Source organism: Taeniopygia guttata, chromosome 23 (genome assembly GCF_048771995.1).
Source record: "Taeniopygia guttata chromosome 23, bTaeGut7.mat, whole genome shotgun sequence".
Taxonomy (NCBI): Eukaryota; Metazoa; Chordata; class Aves; order Passeriformes; family Estrildidae; genus Taeniopygia; species Taeniopygia guttata.
Genome location: NC_133048.1, coordinates 166,510 through 183,852, shown reverse-complemented (window position 1 = coordinate 183,852; position 17,343 = coordinate 166,510). Strand labels below are relative to the sequence as shown.

The window sequence follows — 17,343 nt, the reverse complement described above, 5'->3', positions numbered from 1 at the left end:
CTGACACCAGGTAAAAAAGCCTGTTCTGCAAAAACATTTCCATCATATCAAGGACTTATTACATATACAAAACAGGAAGAGGACTTTTGAGCATGTTTGTTTGTGAAGATGTGATCTGTTCATCAATAGGACTTTGTATACTTAAGTAGTCTTACATATTGTTCTTTTGTTCCTCTGTGCATTTTGTTCCTATTGTGCATTTGTTCTTTTGTACTCCCCTGACAAGGAGCTGTTTTCCAGTTGGTGAGCATGGTGGGATTTCTTCAACCCTCAGGCTTTCAATGACCATATTTCTTTCACATAGCAAGGTTCAGGTTTGTCCTGGGAGGAGTGATCATGTTCCATGTTCATTGTCCTGCCAGTCTTCTGTCATGGTGACTCCACATTACTGACATTCATCCTCTTCCCTGGTTGTAGGAATAATCTGCACTGGAATTTAAATGCAGGGTGCTGCAGTGAACACACATGCTTTGACATATATTTAGCTATTTCTTCTATTTTCAATAAATGTTACAATATCATTGAAACAACTATCTTCTTGGACATATCAATATGTACTTCTATACAAACATAACATGTTTTAACTTACCTTTGTGCTCAATATTGCTAGAGCTTCACTGGAGAGGCACTGAGATATCACTCAGCCCTCATGTACTTTATGTGGAATACATTTGTGTGCTCTGGACTGCAATTCACAGAGTGTTGTAAAACACGGTAAATACGGACATTGATCTCCGTGACATGAGAGCCTCCTCCTTCCAACTCAGAGGCTGTGAGTGTTATTTAATTTATGATCATCTCTAGCAAGTGTTTTCATCTGCCAGTTCCATATCACTGTTTTTTCCAATATAAATTACTGAGGCCTGCTATCAAATATTTACTAACAATAAGAATGGTGTAATATTAGACCATGTGCATTTTAAAATTAACCTATAACCTAACCAAAGAAAGGGCCTACTTTGTTTACTCTTGAATGAAACAGTGTCAAAGAAGAGTGGTGGATCACCTTCCTACCATGTATTTTACCATTCTCTTCATAATTGGAAATCTTCAAGAGTAGGAAATACAGGAAGAGAGCAACAGCATGGTTGATACAGGCAAGGAATGGACTAGCCAGCCTCTCAAAGGCTCTTCTAGGGCCATGATCTGTAATTTTATGTTTCCCACTGAGCAGGTGAATCACTCAGGGATCTTGGAAGTCATCACAAACTGGCCCAAAGGCGAACATTTCAGACTATCATCATCAGAGGAGGATGAAACGTTGACTGCTGGTATAACAGCAAATTGAACAGTACAGGGACTGGCCTCAGGTGTGGGAGTTCAGTTGCCCACACTGGTTTATGGTTCAAGCCTTCCCCCGTGGGCTGTGGCCTGTGTCAGCTCACATGTCCCCAGGCAATGCAGCAGCACAGCTCAGGAGTGAGCCAGGCGAGAACTGCACTGGCAGTGGCCACTCTGGACACACTTTAAGAGGACACTGTGTGGACATGGCAATGTGGTGGCACCACCCAAATCTCTTAAGCTTGACAGAGCTAGATCAGTGCCCTTTTGGGAGGGTAAAGGAGCCATATCCCAAACAGAGCAGCCTTAAATGCTTTCTGTGAGAGAGGACTGCCCTAGTGTGACCACACAACTGCTCTGTCTGACTCTGCAGCATGTGGGTGGTCCTGGTGTGGCAAGCACATTTCTCTCCCTCTCAGGATTTTTCATATAAGTGCACAGAGAGAAATGAAAGAGAAAACAATTTCTATTTCTGCTCCTTGTTTTTCCTATGTGGAATGTGTTTGGAGAATTGTTTACCTGGGGTGATGCTTGGTTGGATTCTGGTGAGGATTGTTTGAGCCTGATGGCCAATCCAGCCCACATGGGGCTGGACTCTCAGAGAGGGTCACGAGTTGTGTTAGAGATAGAGAAAGTAGTGTGTAGTTTTAGTATCCTCCTTTTATATAGTATATTGATGTATTTTAGCATAGTTATAATAAAGAAATCATTCAGCCTTCTGAATTGAGTCAGACATCGTCATTTCTTCCCATTGGGTTCACCTGCATTTATAATAGTCCTGGGGCATCACTTTATGGTCCATCCTCAGCAGAGGCAGCAGCAACAGGGAGAAGCTGCAAAGCTGTGCTACAAATGCAAAGGAGAGGCTGAAAGCTGTGGTGGACATGCTGTGGTGGAGTGGGTTGGGATGGCCACAGCAGTGGATGTTGGTGATGAATTGGGCAGGCTGAGAGATGGAAGGGCAGTCAGAAGGATGCTGGCTTTGTGTGGCTTTCATATTCAGTATAGACATGACACTTCTGATGTAAAATGCCCAGAGACTAAAACGTTGCATGACATTTGGGCTGCACCACTTGGTGTGCTGTCTTGTCTGAGACTTCATGTAAGACCTCCAAGTGCCAGCTTCCCACCTCCAAATCAGGGAAGTAATCCCAGAGGCAGAGAAGTGCATGTTGGAAGGGACCTGCTCTGCAGCCCCAGCAGAGGGTCCTGACAGTGATTCCTGAGCACAGTGTGTCTGACCAGTACTTAAAGAATTCCAGAGACAGGGATGCCAGATCCACCCCAATAACCTAATTACTAAGAAAGTTTTCCTTGGTGTGTCACTTCATTCTCCCCTCTCTAACTTCCCATATCTTGTCACCAAAGAGTGAAACTTATGGCTATTTTATGAGGTCCTAGTCATTCCACACTGGCACTAACCATATTCTCCTATTTCAGTTTATGCATTCAAAAAAATTAAATGACAGAAATATAAGATCAATAATTTTCATGCTATTTATTTTGTAGCATTTCTTCACTGGCTGTTCTATTCATGATAAAATGTGTAATCATTAATTCAACTAAATTGTCTCCTTTCTACACTTCACCAAAAGCATAGATTTAAATGCAGCATTTGTTAAATATCCACATAACTTATGTCTGTGCTATGCTGCTCTGCTCTGCTGCTGATTATAGTCAGGCTATGTCACACATCTGAAAGAGTTACAGGTTTTATCAGCTTCACATGGGTAAGATACAGGCCATAGAAAATATAAGTATCAGATCCTGCTCTCCAGAAACTTTATCAGCCGACATAAATGGTTAATAATATACAGCAGAAATACTAATGTCTTGTAAATACAAACACAATTTCCTCCCTTCAGGTTAGAAAGTGTGGTAGAATTGGATAATGTGTCACCTCATCACACAAGACAAACTCCCTGGTTCACACACCTTGCCTTGTTGCAAAGCTTATTTCATGTGTTGTTGATCTTATATACAGACATGATCACTGCAGAGACCATGGAAAGTTCTGTTGTGGCATGTACAACCCCAGACAGAAAGTATCAAATTGGCAAGAAATTTCCAGTTATATGCACAGAACAGAGTAGAAGCAGAAATGGCAATTACTACTCCGTTCCTTAGGAATAAAAGCATGGAAAGTTTTGGGTAGTCTGTGAGATTGCACAAGGGTCAGTTACACAGGAGGTGAGTCTCAAGAGGAACACTTTTTGAAAAGTATTAGTTTTTGGAAAGCCTGTTTAAATTCTTCATTAAAAGCTGTATAAATGACTGGATTGATTAATGAGTTTAGGTAACCCAACCAGGTAAAAAAGTCCAGTAGGATGGGATGAAACCAACAGGCATCTTGGCAGATTGGTAGGACTAGAGATATGACAAAAAAAGGCAGCCAGCAGAAAATGAATGCTCCCAGAATAATGCCTAAAGTTTTGGTAGCTTTCCTTTCTCTTGCAGCAGAAATTCTTTTCCTTTCCAGCACACTATCTGCAAGTTTTATTTTAACATGACCGATAAATATGGGGGATCCACCTGAATGGGAATGCCCTTCATGGAGGCTAGCATTAATGGAGCAGAGGGAAGACCCTGCAGAACCAGTGATCAGGTGTGCAGTAGTAAAACGTTTCCCATATAATGAGGGTGGCTTCAGAATCCTGGATCGAGCTGCTACATAAATTCTACCATACAATATCAGCAGGAGAACAGTTGGGATGTAGAAAGCTCCACAAGTCGAATAAATCGTGTAGGAAATTTGATCTGTGTTTACAGCACACGTCGCAATTTCTTCATGAGCTTTCACTTGCCTCCAGAAAAACGGTGGCACAGAGATACTGATAGATATCATCCAGACCACGGCAATCATGAGGGCTGCTCGGCCAGCAGTGCGGCGTTTGGTGTATTCCAGAGCGTCTGTGATAGCCCAGTACCTGTCCAGGGCAATGACACAGAGGTGCAGGATGGAGGCTGTGCAGCAGGTGATGTCTGATGACAACCAGATGTCACACAGCAGCTGGCCAAAGGCCCACGTGTGGGTGACAGTGTAAGCGATGCTGACAGGCATCACCAGCACAGACACTAAAAGATCAGTCACTGCCAAGGAGCCAATGAGGTAATTTGCAGGTGTGTGGAGCTTTCTAGTCAGAAAAATTGTAATAACAACAAAAACATTTGCAAGGATTGTTGCCAAAGTTATGACAGACAGAAGGACTGACAGCGAAATCTTCAGCCCTAAGAGTGTCCTTTCATCCCAAGACAGAGGTGTTTCAGTGACATTTAAGGATTTATTTGCTGAACTCTGGAGAGAGAGCTGTGCTGAATGGTTGTACTGACTCATCCTCTGCTCTGATTTCACCTTCCAGTGTAAACTTTCTGGGACAATGAAGAAAGATGCTCACTTTTGTTGATAAAATAGACTTTTTCATACTTTGGTCGAGCACTGAAGAGTTATTAACTTGTTGAAAACTTCAGCTGACACAGTAGATGAGGTACTCTCCTATACAAGATTTTCCACCACATCACATCGTCACATCACATTACATCATACCACATCATCACATCACATTATATCACATCAATTACATCATTGTTAAAGCAAAATATCATCCACACACGAGTCTGGTATATGACAATAAAAACAGTACTATAAGTGATGCAAATTCAGGTGGTTTTCATCTTGAAGAAAACTAAATAATTTTTTATTGTCTTTTTTCCACACCTCCTTTCTCACCTAATCATCTGCAAAGTTGCATAAATCAATCCTGAAGGGTAAGAGATGGAAAAGAAACATCTGGGCATGCAGTTGATGCCCCTCTGTTTGAGACAAAGCTACCCTCAAGATTATTTTCCTTTTCTCTCTAATAGCTGAGTGTCATGTTTTTGGTATTTACAAGGGACATATTATTAGCAGAGTACCTAACATATAAAACAATACTTCTGAATTCCTTCTGTAAACATAATTTCTCCCACATTTGCAAATCAAGACTTCTTCAAGTACAGATCTCCATTTTTTATTTATTTCTCCAGACTATTCAGGTTTTCCCTTCAACAATTAGTCTTCAAATGCTGAAGTCAGGTGTTGGGTGCCAGACCCCAATGCACTGGTGCACATTACAGCACCGTATGCAATCTACAGACTTTCCATACTTCTCCTTGTATTCCCAGGACTGGATTTCCTGAAGTCTTCACAAACCTGAAGGAAACATCCTAAGACAGTTTTCCATCAGGCCTTTCACTCATTTCCATGAATACCAGAATGTCACTTGTATTATGCCAGCCCAACCCTTCTTGAAAGAGATCCTGAATGTGGGTGGTGAATGACTTCAAAGTGTGCTGTGAGGGCTACAAGGAGGAACACCAAACTTCTCCAAGGAGAAAATCACCAGGCCAGCCTTCTCCCAGCCATGGAGGAGAAGAGCCTCTCTCTGTCATCGCTGGTACCAATTCATGCCATCCATCCAGTCACTCAGCTGGGAATCTGTGGAGCAAGAGGAGCATAATATTCTATGTGAAACATCAGCACTTTGAGCTCAAACAGCCTCTCTTAAGCTCCTAAATCCTGTTAAAACAAAACTTTTCAGTTTAGTGCGTTTGCTTTTTTTATATACAACCTCCTTCTGTGAGTCAAACATTTTCAGACATGGTTTTTCTTTTGAGGTGTACTTTTCTAAAAAGTCTCCTATTTCACACTAGGCTATTACTTTCTTGAATTTTTTTCTCTAGGAAGATAAAATCCCTTCCTCATGGCCATTTTGTGATACTGAGCAATGTCAGTACATGATTATTTATCATGTATTCAGGAAGAGTTACCATCTTGACAAAATGAACATACTCCCAATAATTTAGTATTTCAATGAAGTTACCTTTTACTCAACAAAAGAATGATGAATACATGTAAATTATTTTCCTGTTAAAAAGAAAAAGAAATTAAGTTTGTGTAAACTACGGATACTGAAGAAAAATAAAATTAAATGACAAGCAACCATTAAATTATGTCAAGTACAAGGTCATACACATAACTGCCTGTTAAGGAAAGCAGAACACAAATGCACAGACATTACATATCCTGAAATAGCAGAGGCCAGGGGTAGAAAGTGGCCATCCAGTATGTTTCCTGAGAGCAGAGGGAAGTGCTGCCTGGGCAGGAGGAGCACTGGGCAGGAGCTGGGTGTTGAGGAATACATTTTGTGCCAGTAGCTCAGGGTGCAGCTGCAGTGCCAGCTGCAGGCTGAGCTTCTGTAGATGGCAGCTCCTAAAAGACACCTAAGAGTGCCACAGGAAACTTTGTGTTGAGCTGGTGAGGAAACCAGGTGTGCCTGTGTGAGTGTGGGGGTAGCTGCCACACTCAGTGCCAGTGTGATGCCAGAGAGGGTCCTGGATGCTCAGACAGGGAAGTTTCCCTGCGGCTGGTGGCGTTGTCACCTCTAGATAAGAGAGCATCACTGGGTCTGTGCGTGTGCTGGCAGTGCAGCCTGCAGGCAGCTGTGGGCACGGCCTGGCAGGGCATGGCAGGTTTGTCACCCCGGTCTGTCACCAGGTCTGTCACACTTCACAGGACAGGAATCCTCTCAGATGCCTTGGCTGCATCACCACTGTGCTTGGTCCATCTTTCCTTGGGCTGCACCTGGTGCTCTTGGCCATGGACTGTGGGTATTTTTTTCACTTCAAAGCGCCTGAAATAAATTGAAGGTGATGTCACAGCCAACCAGAGTGGGATTTTCACAGCACAGCACGCTGGCATACAATGCCAAGCTGGAGCAAACCAGTTTAACTATCTGCAGTTTAACTCTCTGCAGTCAAACTCAGAGAGCAAGGGCAAGGTGGCGGGGAGGGTCTCTTTGAGATAAAAACGAGCACCAGGTGTGCCAGGGCAGGTTCACTGACAGGCAGGAGAAGGCTGGGTGGCACCAGGAGCTCCTCAGGACCAATGGTCATCATGTGGGTTCTGGGCAGGTATGGATACAGGCATGGAGCTGCAGAGATTGCCCAGATAACCAGAGGTGCTCAGTCCCAAGGGTAAACAAAGCCCCAACACATCTCTGTCCCTTCTGGAGCACAGCCATTACTGGAGAGTGGAGCAATTCCTGCAGACTGTAACTTTATGGTGCAGCTGACACACTTTCTGAGGATGCTGGGCTACAAGAAGTCTTTGATGCACCTCTGCAGTGCTGGACTGGAGTGTGATAAATAATGTGTACAAAACAGTTATGTTCAAATAAAAATACAGAATTTACTCTTTCACTAAATAGAATAGAAAATAAAAAGAAAAAATAGATAAAATGTCCTTTAGTAAGTTGCACATTTCCTTTAAGTTCATACTAAAGTCAGAGGAACTAGGGAATTAATTTTCTTCCCTTGAAGCTGGAGAATTGCAAAGGGATGGCTGAGAACAGAGCTAAAGTTCAGCAAACTACTGAAAATTTATTTTGTAGCTTATTTTCGCTTTTCATATAAATGTAGAATCCACTAAATAGACCAGGTCTATTCTGTCATGCTGAAACTGTGATCAGCAGGGAAGCTGCTGCCAGTGAGAACCAACAGCAGGTGGCCAGAAGGCAGGACAGGAGGTGGCACTCTGGCCAAGAGGAGCCCTCTGAAGGCCCATTTCAGAGCAGAACTTAAAAGAGGGAGCAAGTTTTGAGTAAGTTCTTGCATATTTGGGACAATTGACTCAAGCATGCATCATAGAGTAGGTATGGAGCCCAACCTGAAGACAAAAGCACTGTTCAAACAACATGAAATACATTTAGAACTAGCTCTAGGAACGAGCTAGTTACCATTACCAAACCTGGATGCAGCTGCTGGGAGAAAACCAGACTATGCTATAGTGTATTGCACTGAAAAATCAAAGGTACAGTCTATGTAAATTTGGTTTGCATCAGAATTTCTGGTCAAGCCCAGCAGCAGCTGGGCCCTTTAGGGCTGAGCATCTCTCTTCACTGCCAGTGAGGGGAGCTGGTAGAGAAGAGTTCACATTTCTGGAAAAGCGTACCTGGCTCTGCGAGTGCTCGCTCCAGCACAGCTCATGCAGCATGGCTGGATGTCTGACCTGCCAGGATCATTGTGACTATTTCCAAGTAAATCAGCCATTCCTATTTTGTTCATTTGATACAGAGAACAGCATTCTGTATGAGAAACTATATGCAAAACATTTATCATTTTAAATAAGCAACTATAGTAATTGCAAGCAAATGTTAGCAATGTTTAACACCTTCACTCCTCCCCACCTTGGATTTTTGCTCAGCTTGTAAGAAATTATTGGTATTTTTCCTCTCTTACCTTAATTTACACATCACCACTATGTATTAGCTGTCCAACCCATTGATAATTACTAAGTTACAGAAGGAGATTATTTATACATTATAAATAAATATTACTTATCAAAGAGAAAGTCTGGGGTTTAATGGGCAGTGATTCTGGTAAATACTACATTGCAAAAACAGCCTCTACAATATGTTATCAATAAGTTCTTTGTAGGGAGCAGGGGCTGGAAAGCTCTCAGCCATAAAGCTGAGTTTAAGGACAAGTGCAAGGTAGGTAGTTCAGGTAGAAACGAGCAGTTGCCCTGCTGTGTGATGGAGAGTGACCAGCTCAGCAAAAGCTCTGCACAGTGTGGGATCAATGTGCACTGTCAGCAGAGCCAGTGACATTGTACCAGGGCAAAACAGCAAACACCTTGGCAAGTGTGGAACTGGGAATCAGGCCTGGAATAGATCTTGTTCAAATGGCAGCCTGGCATTCAACTCTGGGCACTGTTCCCAAGAAGATACAGACCACATAGCAAGGAATCAGAAGAAAGCAGCAGGAATCATCAGAAGAGAAAATGTATGGGAATAAACTGCATGGGAACAGGGATGTTGGGGTTTAAAGAGCAGCTGAGAGAGTTGTTCAACAGTTTCTGTGCATGAAAGCCTGCAGAACAGGAAGGAATAGTCTGTTCCCTGTGGCTGTGACTAATATCACTGAAAAGAGAGAGACTGAACTACAGCAAGGAGAACTGAGCCCTTAGGAAAACTTTGGAGAGAGTAGGAGTAGTGAAACAGAGTATTGCTTAGGGACACTGACATCTGCACCTCAGAAAGTCACAAGGACAGGTCGAATAATCTTTTTGGAGTGTGATTTCCTATAACCAATGAAGCACCAGGAAAGTAAAGTGAATTAGTCTGCCCCATATAAAATGGTAAAAACCAGACTTTTTAAAAAGTTTTTGCAGAACATCACAGTTCAGGTTTGGAACTAGCTCAAGACTCATCATTGTGGTGCTGTGGTGTTCCACATGGGCACACAGAGGAACACAGAGAATTTTTGTTGCTTTCAAGAAGGGACTGGAGAGGAATGACACAGTTGCCTGTAAGAACTGTCAGTGGGTGTCATTAGGGCAGCAGAGCCCCCGGGCTCCCCCATTTCAGAGCATGAACACAAGGAACAAACTCCCCATGACTGTGGCAGGTAAGAGCACAGAATATCCTCTTGACAGACTGGGCCATCAGCCCCGTGAGAATTTTCCATGTGCCTCTGGCTTTCCAAGCATTGTTCCCTAACAGCTCTCTGCCCTCCTCTCTTGCTGCACTCTAATCTTTGGTAAGTCCTCTGCTTCAGCTTCTCTTTCTAGAATGCAGACACAGGGTTCCCTGACATAACATGCTTGTTCCTTTGGTCCCCGAATGTTTGAAGTAGAACTCCCCTATATGATTATTCATCCCTAGCAGCCCCAGCAAAGAAGCTGAACAGTTGTTGCTCTGACCCCAGTCTTTATGGCCATCATGCTGGTTATTTTTTTCTGTGGTTTAGAATCAGCTCCCCTAGCCATCCCAATTTCATGGAACTCAGGGATGAGAAAATATCTAAATTCCTTCTGCACAATGTCTCTGTGCTCATCCAGGGTCAGGAATGGGCAGGCTGGGAACAGGCAGGAAGGAACAGCTTGGCTGAATTCTGCACTGCACCTGTGGGGATCACAGAGGTGGATTATGGTTTGTGTGCACACTGAGGGATGTCTTCCTTTACATGTACCTCTGAGTGCATGACCAAGGAACAGAAAGGAGCTCAAAAGAGAGAGGAAAATCCAGTAAATTGGTATGCTGACTTTTGATATCTGGATGGTTTCCTTCAGAGCTCTATGTAGGACAGTTCTATCCAGGTAAAAAGCTACAAGACAACAGCATTGCCCTGCTGTGTTCGTGCCAGAAGTGACCAACACTTGTCACTAAGTTTTGTTCTGCAATTAGGAGAGCATAGTACACTGCCATCATTCTTACTCTGTGTTAAACACTGGAAGTAGCCAGGCCTCTCCTGCATTTTGACACGTCTCAACTCAAGAAATACATTTCCCAGATTTCTAAGTAAGCTGCAAACCAGCAGAGTTCACACCATGGGTTTGATTTTGTTTTTAAATGTCCTTGTTCTCTGCCATTTACTTACACATGCTTGCACTGCACGTGCTTGATTCCCAGCCCATCAGAAGTGTGATACATCTGAAGAAAATTAATGACTGATGGCTGGTGAGAATGCTACTCCAAGATCAACTACATCTGGGGGTAAATGTGAAAACCAGAAAATGTTACAAGCGACATGGAAAACAACTAATTGACTATTTGATTGGTATTTGCTAATTTTAATATTTGAAAAGCATGTAAGATATACATCCTAAATCCTTTATTATGATGCTGCTGTAACTTTAAAGACAATATGAAAAGGCAAAGCTAATTTGCCTTGAGAAATCCTACAGATCCCAGCCATTGCTTTCTGGAATAATCTGTTCAACACTCTATTGGCAGCAGTTCCTAGAGGGAGGGAGTTACAATTACTGGCAAAGTAATCTCACCTCTCTAAAGTCAGTTGCCCCCTTAATTTTGCAGAAGAAGTTTCTTTTCCTGGGGTTTACATCAGGCTCACAACTGGGAAAGAGACTGTCTCTCTGGGGAAGCATTATTCTCCTTGAAGTCCACGTTCCGCTTTCATGCATTGCTGCCTACAGTACTCTGGAAAAACCAGACTGCAATGCTGGCAGTTCTTGTGCTTGGCTGGGTCCTGCTCTTTGCTGCAGGACCAAAGCCCATCCCAAAAGTGGCTCACATTCATCACTGATGCAACAGGTGACAAGTGGCCTGCTGGCTCCGTGTGAGAAAACAGAGCATTTTGTCCTGAAAAGCCTGGCTTGCATCCAAGCAGGTACATAGACATGGCTAGGTGGGGATTCTGAGGGTTCAGTATCACAGAGGCAACTCCTGGCTTTGCTGTAGCATCTAATCAGAGGGGACCTTTGGCCACCATTGTACCCAAAGCAGGAGTGTAGAAGAAACCAAGCAGCTGTGTCACTTGTAGAATACAAATCAGAATGGCATGGGATAATAATGGAACGACCCTTAAAGCAACCCAAAGCTTTCCCCAGGGCAATCCATATAAAATTACACTTCTAAAGTGGTCACTTTGTTTATACAGTATTACCCTGTAGCTAAAAGAAGCATTTAAAGCTCTAAGCGCCTGTGAGATTCCCTCCCAGACACTCAGCATAAAGGGTCACCACGGGCTGCCCAGAGAGGCTGCGGCTCGAAACATTCAAGGTCAGGTTGGACGGGGCTCTGAGCAGCCTGATTTGGTTGAAGATTCATCTGGTGGCTGGAGGGATGGACTAGGTGACCTCTAAAGGTCCCTTCCCAGCCAAACCATCCCGTAATTCCGTGATGCCCGTGTCCGGCGCTGCGAGGTCCCCGCTCTCCGCGGCTCCGCAGGGCGATGCCGCCGCGGAGCCCTGCCCGCCCCATCCACCGGCGCCCGCAGAGCCGGGGCGATGCCGGCTGATCCCGGGGCGATGCCGCCGCAGGCCCCGGCCTCCCGACCCTCGCCTCCCGTTCGCCCCCCTCCGTCGGCGGGTCCCTGGGCTTTTTCCGGGGCCACCGTGGCGAAACCCCCAGAGCTCAACCCCCGGGCACCAACTTCAGCCGGGGCCGAGCGCCCGCCCCGTCGGCAGCTCCCCGGCACCGCCGCGGCCGCCAGCACTCACCGCTGTCCCCGCTGTCCCGTTCTCGCCCGGCTCCGGCAGCGTCCCCCGAACCAGCGGCTGCCCGGGCCGGGCTCGTCGCGCCCGCGCTGCGCGTCCCGCTCCGCCGCCCTCCTCCCTCCGCTCCGCTCCTGCGCCCGTCAGCGCGGCTGCGGCTCGCTCGGGGCCGGCGCTCGGTGCTCTGCCCGCCCGAGGCTCGGGGCACCGGGGGTCCCTCCGGCCAGCGCTGCCCGGGGCTGCGGGGGGCAGCTGCGGCCCCTTCCCGGCAACTCCCCGCTCCGGACCCCGCTGCGCCAGCGCGGGCCGTGTCCCGGAGCCGTGTCCCGGTGCCGTGCCCCGGTGCCGCGCCCCGGTGCCGTGCCCCGGTGCTGTTCCCGGTGCCGCGCCCCGGTGCTGTTCCCCGGTGCTGTTCCCCGGTGCCGTGCCCCGGTGCCGTTCCCCGGTGCCGCGCCCCGGTGCCGTGGCAGGCTGCGGGGTGGGAAAGCCCCGCGCTGTTCCGGTTGATGCGAGGATCGATAACTCTCGGGCAGCGGTGATGGGCAGAGCGGCTGTGGAGGCCCCGCCGGTGGCCAAGGATAGAGAACGGCTCGGAGAAAGGCTCGGAACTCCTCTGGAGGGATTTGACCCAACTGCTGCTTCAGCCTGGCTCCGACCTGGGGCTTGCACACCCTCTCAGCACAGCCCTCCTGCTTCCAGACCGAAAAGACTCCGTGTTAATTCCAGCATTTTTAAGCTATGCAGTTTGTGGGTTTTTACCAGTTTTAGTTGCTAATGAGAAATTAATGTGTGTTTGTTTGTTTTTGTTGTTGGTTTTTTTTTTTCCCCAAAGAAGCAGTAACTGTTCACATTAGACAAAACTTTAACATAAAAGTAATTCAGATTCCAAGGTCTCGAAACAGAAACGCTTAAGCCACAGCCCCTTTGCAGCATCATTTGGCCTTAAATAGATTCTAAATTAGCCATTGCCAGCTGTCTCCATTTTCCTCTGGCAGCTAATTTACATATTGGATTACTTTCAAAATACAGATAATCTCATGATTTTTGCACACTTAATGCTGTTGATAGCCAGGCTCTACCCTCTCCACCACAGTGTCTCAGTAAATGATTCTTAACCCTGAGCCCAAGTCTGTATCAAAAAAGTTATGCAAAAGAGGGTTTTGTCCAAACTTCTACATCTCAAATATCAACATCTCAAAAATCTCAGCTCCCAGAACAGCAGCATTTTACCTGTTCTCCGCTGCAATGGAGAATGGTTGAACCAGGAATGGCTGAGCATGGTAAAACATAAAGCCTCACTTGAGACTGAGAGGAAAATACAAGCTTTTTAAACTGCAGCCACATGGTGTGAATCTTACACAGAAAATAATAATTCCTTGCAGCATCACTTCTCTCCCAGGCTGGGAGAGGACACACTGTGAATTTTTTGAGCCCCCAGAGTTTCCCACTGAGACAAGAGCAGCTACAATAGGTTTTCTCTGAAAGTCTGAAGATGCCTCTCCATTTATTTTCCTCCCAAACAATGTGGGTGTTGTTCTGTGGGTGGGAATGTGTTTGATGTGATACAATGTGAAAGGAAAGAGGCTGGCTCTTTTATATCTCCAGTTGAGGAATAAATTCTGCCCTGGGGGTAGAGATACTCCATGGAACCTTGCAGAGCTTTGCAGCAGAGTGCAGGCTGGGCTGGGGTCTGTGGCCTCCCGAAGACCCCTACAGTCCCTTGTCAGGAGAAGAGAGTCTGTGTTCCACAGAGAGAGGATAGGTTCCTCCTAGAACAGGAAAAAAGGAGTAAAGTTGCTGTAAAGTTGTTGTTCTCCCATGCCAGGACTTCACAGATATCAGTTATTTTTCACAAACAGTAATTCTATGCAGAAGAAAAAAGTGTCTGGTGGCTTTTCTTAAGCTAACTGTGAAAAACAGAGAAAATTTCAGGGTGTAGGCTGGTCTTCAGATATTAAAAAAAATTTCTTGTCCCTCTGATCCTCCAGATACTCTCTAATAAGAGCTATAGCACATTTCTCTCATGCTTTACAAGGTCAAAATCAGTATTGTATTTAATATCCTGTGTTGAAAGTGTTGAAAGTCCTGCTTAGAAACATAATGCAACTACTCTTTTTTTGAGATAGATTATCTTCAGTTTTGATGGGGCAGGTGCACAGAGAGAATTTTTGCACAGGCCCAGAGCCAGTACAAATGTGCACCAGTGAGACAGACAGATTCTACAGATAAAGGAGTCTTGGAAACAAGTCTACTCTTTGGCCTAACACTTGAGGGGAAAAAAATTCCCACAGCTGCATTGGCATGGTTGGCAGTCACAGCCATCTGTTGGTGTCTGTATATCCCTGTGTCGGTGCTGTACATCACTGGAACTCAGGCACATCTGCATCCTCTTTGTGCTGTCTGAGGCAGGGTCTTGGGTGAAGATCAGGAGTTCATATTCAGCTTTTAGTAAGCTTCTTCCTTTAATCCACTTATTAAACTTTCACAAGATTGATTTCATTTTTCCTTTGTAAACTGAGCCCATCTAAGCAGTCCAACCTCTAATTTTGTTTCCTATCATGTCTGACTCCCAGAATTTCTCACTGCTGCTGCTCACACCTTAAACATTTCCCCAGCAGCCTGAGCCAAAGTTATGATGCAGCTGAGCCTTGGTCCCCAGGCTGAGGAGTGGTGGAGTAAGGGTTACAAGCACATCCAAGGAGAATTAAACCTCACTCAAACCTCCTGTCTCAGATTCCTGAGTGAATGCCTCACCATATCGACCAGATTTGATTGCTCTAAGGTGGTGAAGAGCAATCTCCTGGGTGTCTGGTTTCACAGGGCTCAGGTTTTTATTCCCTTGCTGCAGAAGAAAGGCTGAAAAGTTGATATTTTCAGTGTGGGAAGGAGTTTCCTTCCTTGGTGTAGATGGAAGGCCATCAAAGACAGAGCTGATGATTTCCCTCTCAAGGGTGTTGGCTGTCCAGGCTGTCCCAGAGTGAGCCCAAAATCTGTGGTGTCAGCCCTCCCCTGGCCTGATCTAATTCAAGACCAAACACATTGTGGTGATGTTGCTTCCCCTACTGTGACTCCCCAGGGAAGCAGGATGGTGATTTAACTTTCCCAGAAATTCTGGAGGAATGTTTTCACTTATTTGAACTGGCAGGAGGGGTGACAATCAGTAATGAAAGCCTCTGCAAGACCATGCATAGGCACAAATGGATCTGGTTCTGGTAAAAGACTGCTGTGCTACACTGAGAACCAGCACAAGTAGAGACAAAACCTCTGAGACTAGAATTATTTTGCTGCCCTGGTTGTAGCTTTTTCAAGAGTTGGAAAGTATCCCAATCTCCTTGTCCAGCATATGGGAGGATCAGTGGACTGAGCAATTCCAGTGAATTCACATGAAAACCATCACCTGGACATATCCTCCTCAGAAGATGGGAAATGACAATAAAATAGCTGCACCTCGATGGTATTCATGTAAAAATATCTCCTTCTTCATCAGTAGCATGGCTCCCTGTGGATGCAGCACAGTCAGATCCGTTGCTTATATCAACAAGATGCTGCTTTTTCTCTTTGTAGGTCTTGCCAAACCAGAATTAAGAAGGAGAGAAGGCTGATGTCATCCTGACTACTATAGCAAGTACTTCAAAACTGCTTTTTCTCACCATTAAACTGTGGTGAGAGCACTAATACAAAATACCCTCCTAGTTTTCAGTCTAATTTTGCCCGCTGCTAATTTACAATCTATTTCTCCTGTATCCAGCAGGACCTTCCTTGAGGTTTACCCTCATGATTTACTCACCAACTCTTTTCTGAGGCAACAAAATGTACTGGCTCATTGTCACAGGAATTTATTTTGGCTGAGGAAGACAGATGCATCATGTGAGGTCCCTCCTTTGGCTTCAGGAACTCTCTTTGCTTTTTGATATTTGATGTCACCTTAATTTATCGCTGAAAACTTAATTAAAGACCCAGACATACCAAAAAAAAAGGAGGAAACTCACAGTACTTTTTTCCTACATGAGCCATTTTCCTCTGAATTCCACGTTTTTGTCACATTCCAAACCTCACACTTAGATGCTGACATATGGAGAATTCTTCAGGCACTGCTTCTCTACAGAAGGTGTGTTTTGGCTTTAAAGCTGTATTCTCAGCCTTACAAAGGAGCAGAACCAAGAGCCCAGCCAATGCCTCCTTCTTCTGAGGCTCCTCTCTTTTCTTTTTCTCTATTAAATAGAAAAATGTTCAGAAATTGGTACATAATCAAAATACAGAACTTCTGCTATGATTGCTGAGGTAACTTGTAGCAGTGCCTTGAACTGCTTGGCAGCTGCTTTCCCCAGAGTTCCTCGAGTTCTGTTTTAACCATCTGATTTATGCAGAATATGGCTGAGAAAGGCAGCCAGCTCCCAAGAAGTTGTGTGTGCTCACTGAACTCTATGAGGTCTTATTTACACATGAAACAAAACAATATTGTTATACACAGACATGAATTTTCTTCCCCAGAAGAGAGGAATTCTCTGTCAGCACTGCTCTCCCACTGACTTAGTGAAGCATTTTTCTGGGCAGAGTGTAGGTCCTGATATCAGGGCTGGAGAAAACCACCAGACATTGTGTGAGGAAAGACTGAAGGACCTGGCATGTTCATTTTGGAAAAGAAAAGGGGGATCTAAGTGCCATCTTCAGGTAAAGAATGGGGGTATGGAAGATGCCAGGGCCTGTGTGACATCTCCATGCACAGCGTGGGTATTTTACTGTGTCCAGCAATTTCTGGGTCTCATAAAGAAATCATCAGTCACAGCTGAGGTAAGGAAAGGGCTGTAAACAGGATGAGTCAACATTTATTTCTTTTGACAGTGATCCCTGCATGCAAACACTGAGGACCCTGGATTTTAGGCTGACATTCAGCTCTAATGTAGTGGCAAATCCTCTATGGAGGAAATGTCTATCTGCCCCAGGTGCTCATTAAGGAGGAGGCTACTGAGTAAATATTTATATTCTTGATTAAAAATGATAGACCTGTATCTGTTCTTTGCCATCCTTCCCTTGCCTTACAGGCTATTATGAAATTAAAGTGTGTGAAG

At 45.0% G+C, this 17,343-nt stretch overlaps 1 protein-coding gene across 2 annotated transcripts; it reads right to left on the bottom strand.

The window, feature by feature from the left end:
- Window positions 1-2,755: 2,755 nt before the first annotated feature.
- HTR1D (5-hydroxytryptamine receptor 1D) lies at window positions 2,756-13,579 on the bottom strand. Of its 2 annotated transcripts, XM_072917826.1 has the most exons (3): window positions 13,505-13,579; window positions 12,281-12,963; window positions 2,756-5,755 (listed from the first exon to the last, which is right to left on the bottom strand). In XM_072917826.1, exon 3 carries the CDS (start codon window positions 4,613-4,615, stop codon window positions 3,479-3,481), a length of 1,137 nt encoding a protein of 378 aa, XP_072773927.1. In that variant the 5' UTR covers window positions 4,616-5,755; window positions 12,281-12,963; window positions 13,505-13,579; the 3' UTR covers window positions 2,756-3,478. The 2 variants fall into 2 exon arrangements, with proteins under 2 accessions (XP_072773927.1, XP_002197848.1); XM_002197812.6 differs by lacking the exon at window positions 13,505-13,579 and having other exon boundaries at window positions 12,281-13,445.
- Between the last annotated feature and the right edge of the window lie 3,764 nt (window positions 13,580-17,343).

Coding starts and splice junctions, on each gene's coding strand:
- HTR1D (XM_072917826.1), bottom strand. CDS start 4,615: ATGAGTCAGTACAACCATTCAGCACAGCTCTCTCTCCAGAGTTCAGCA.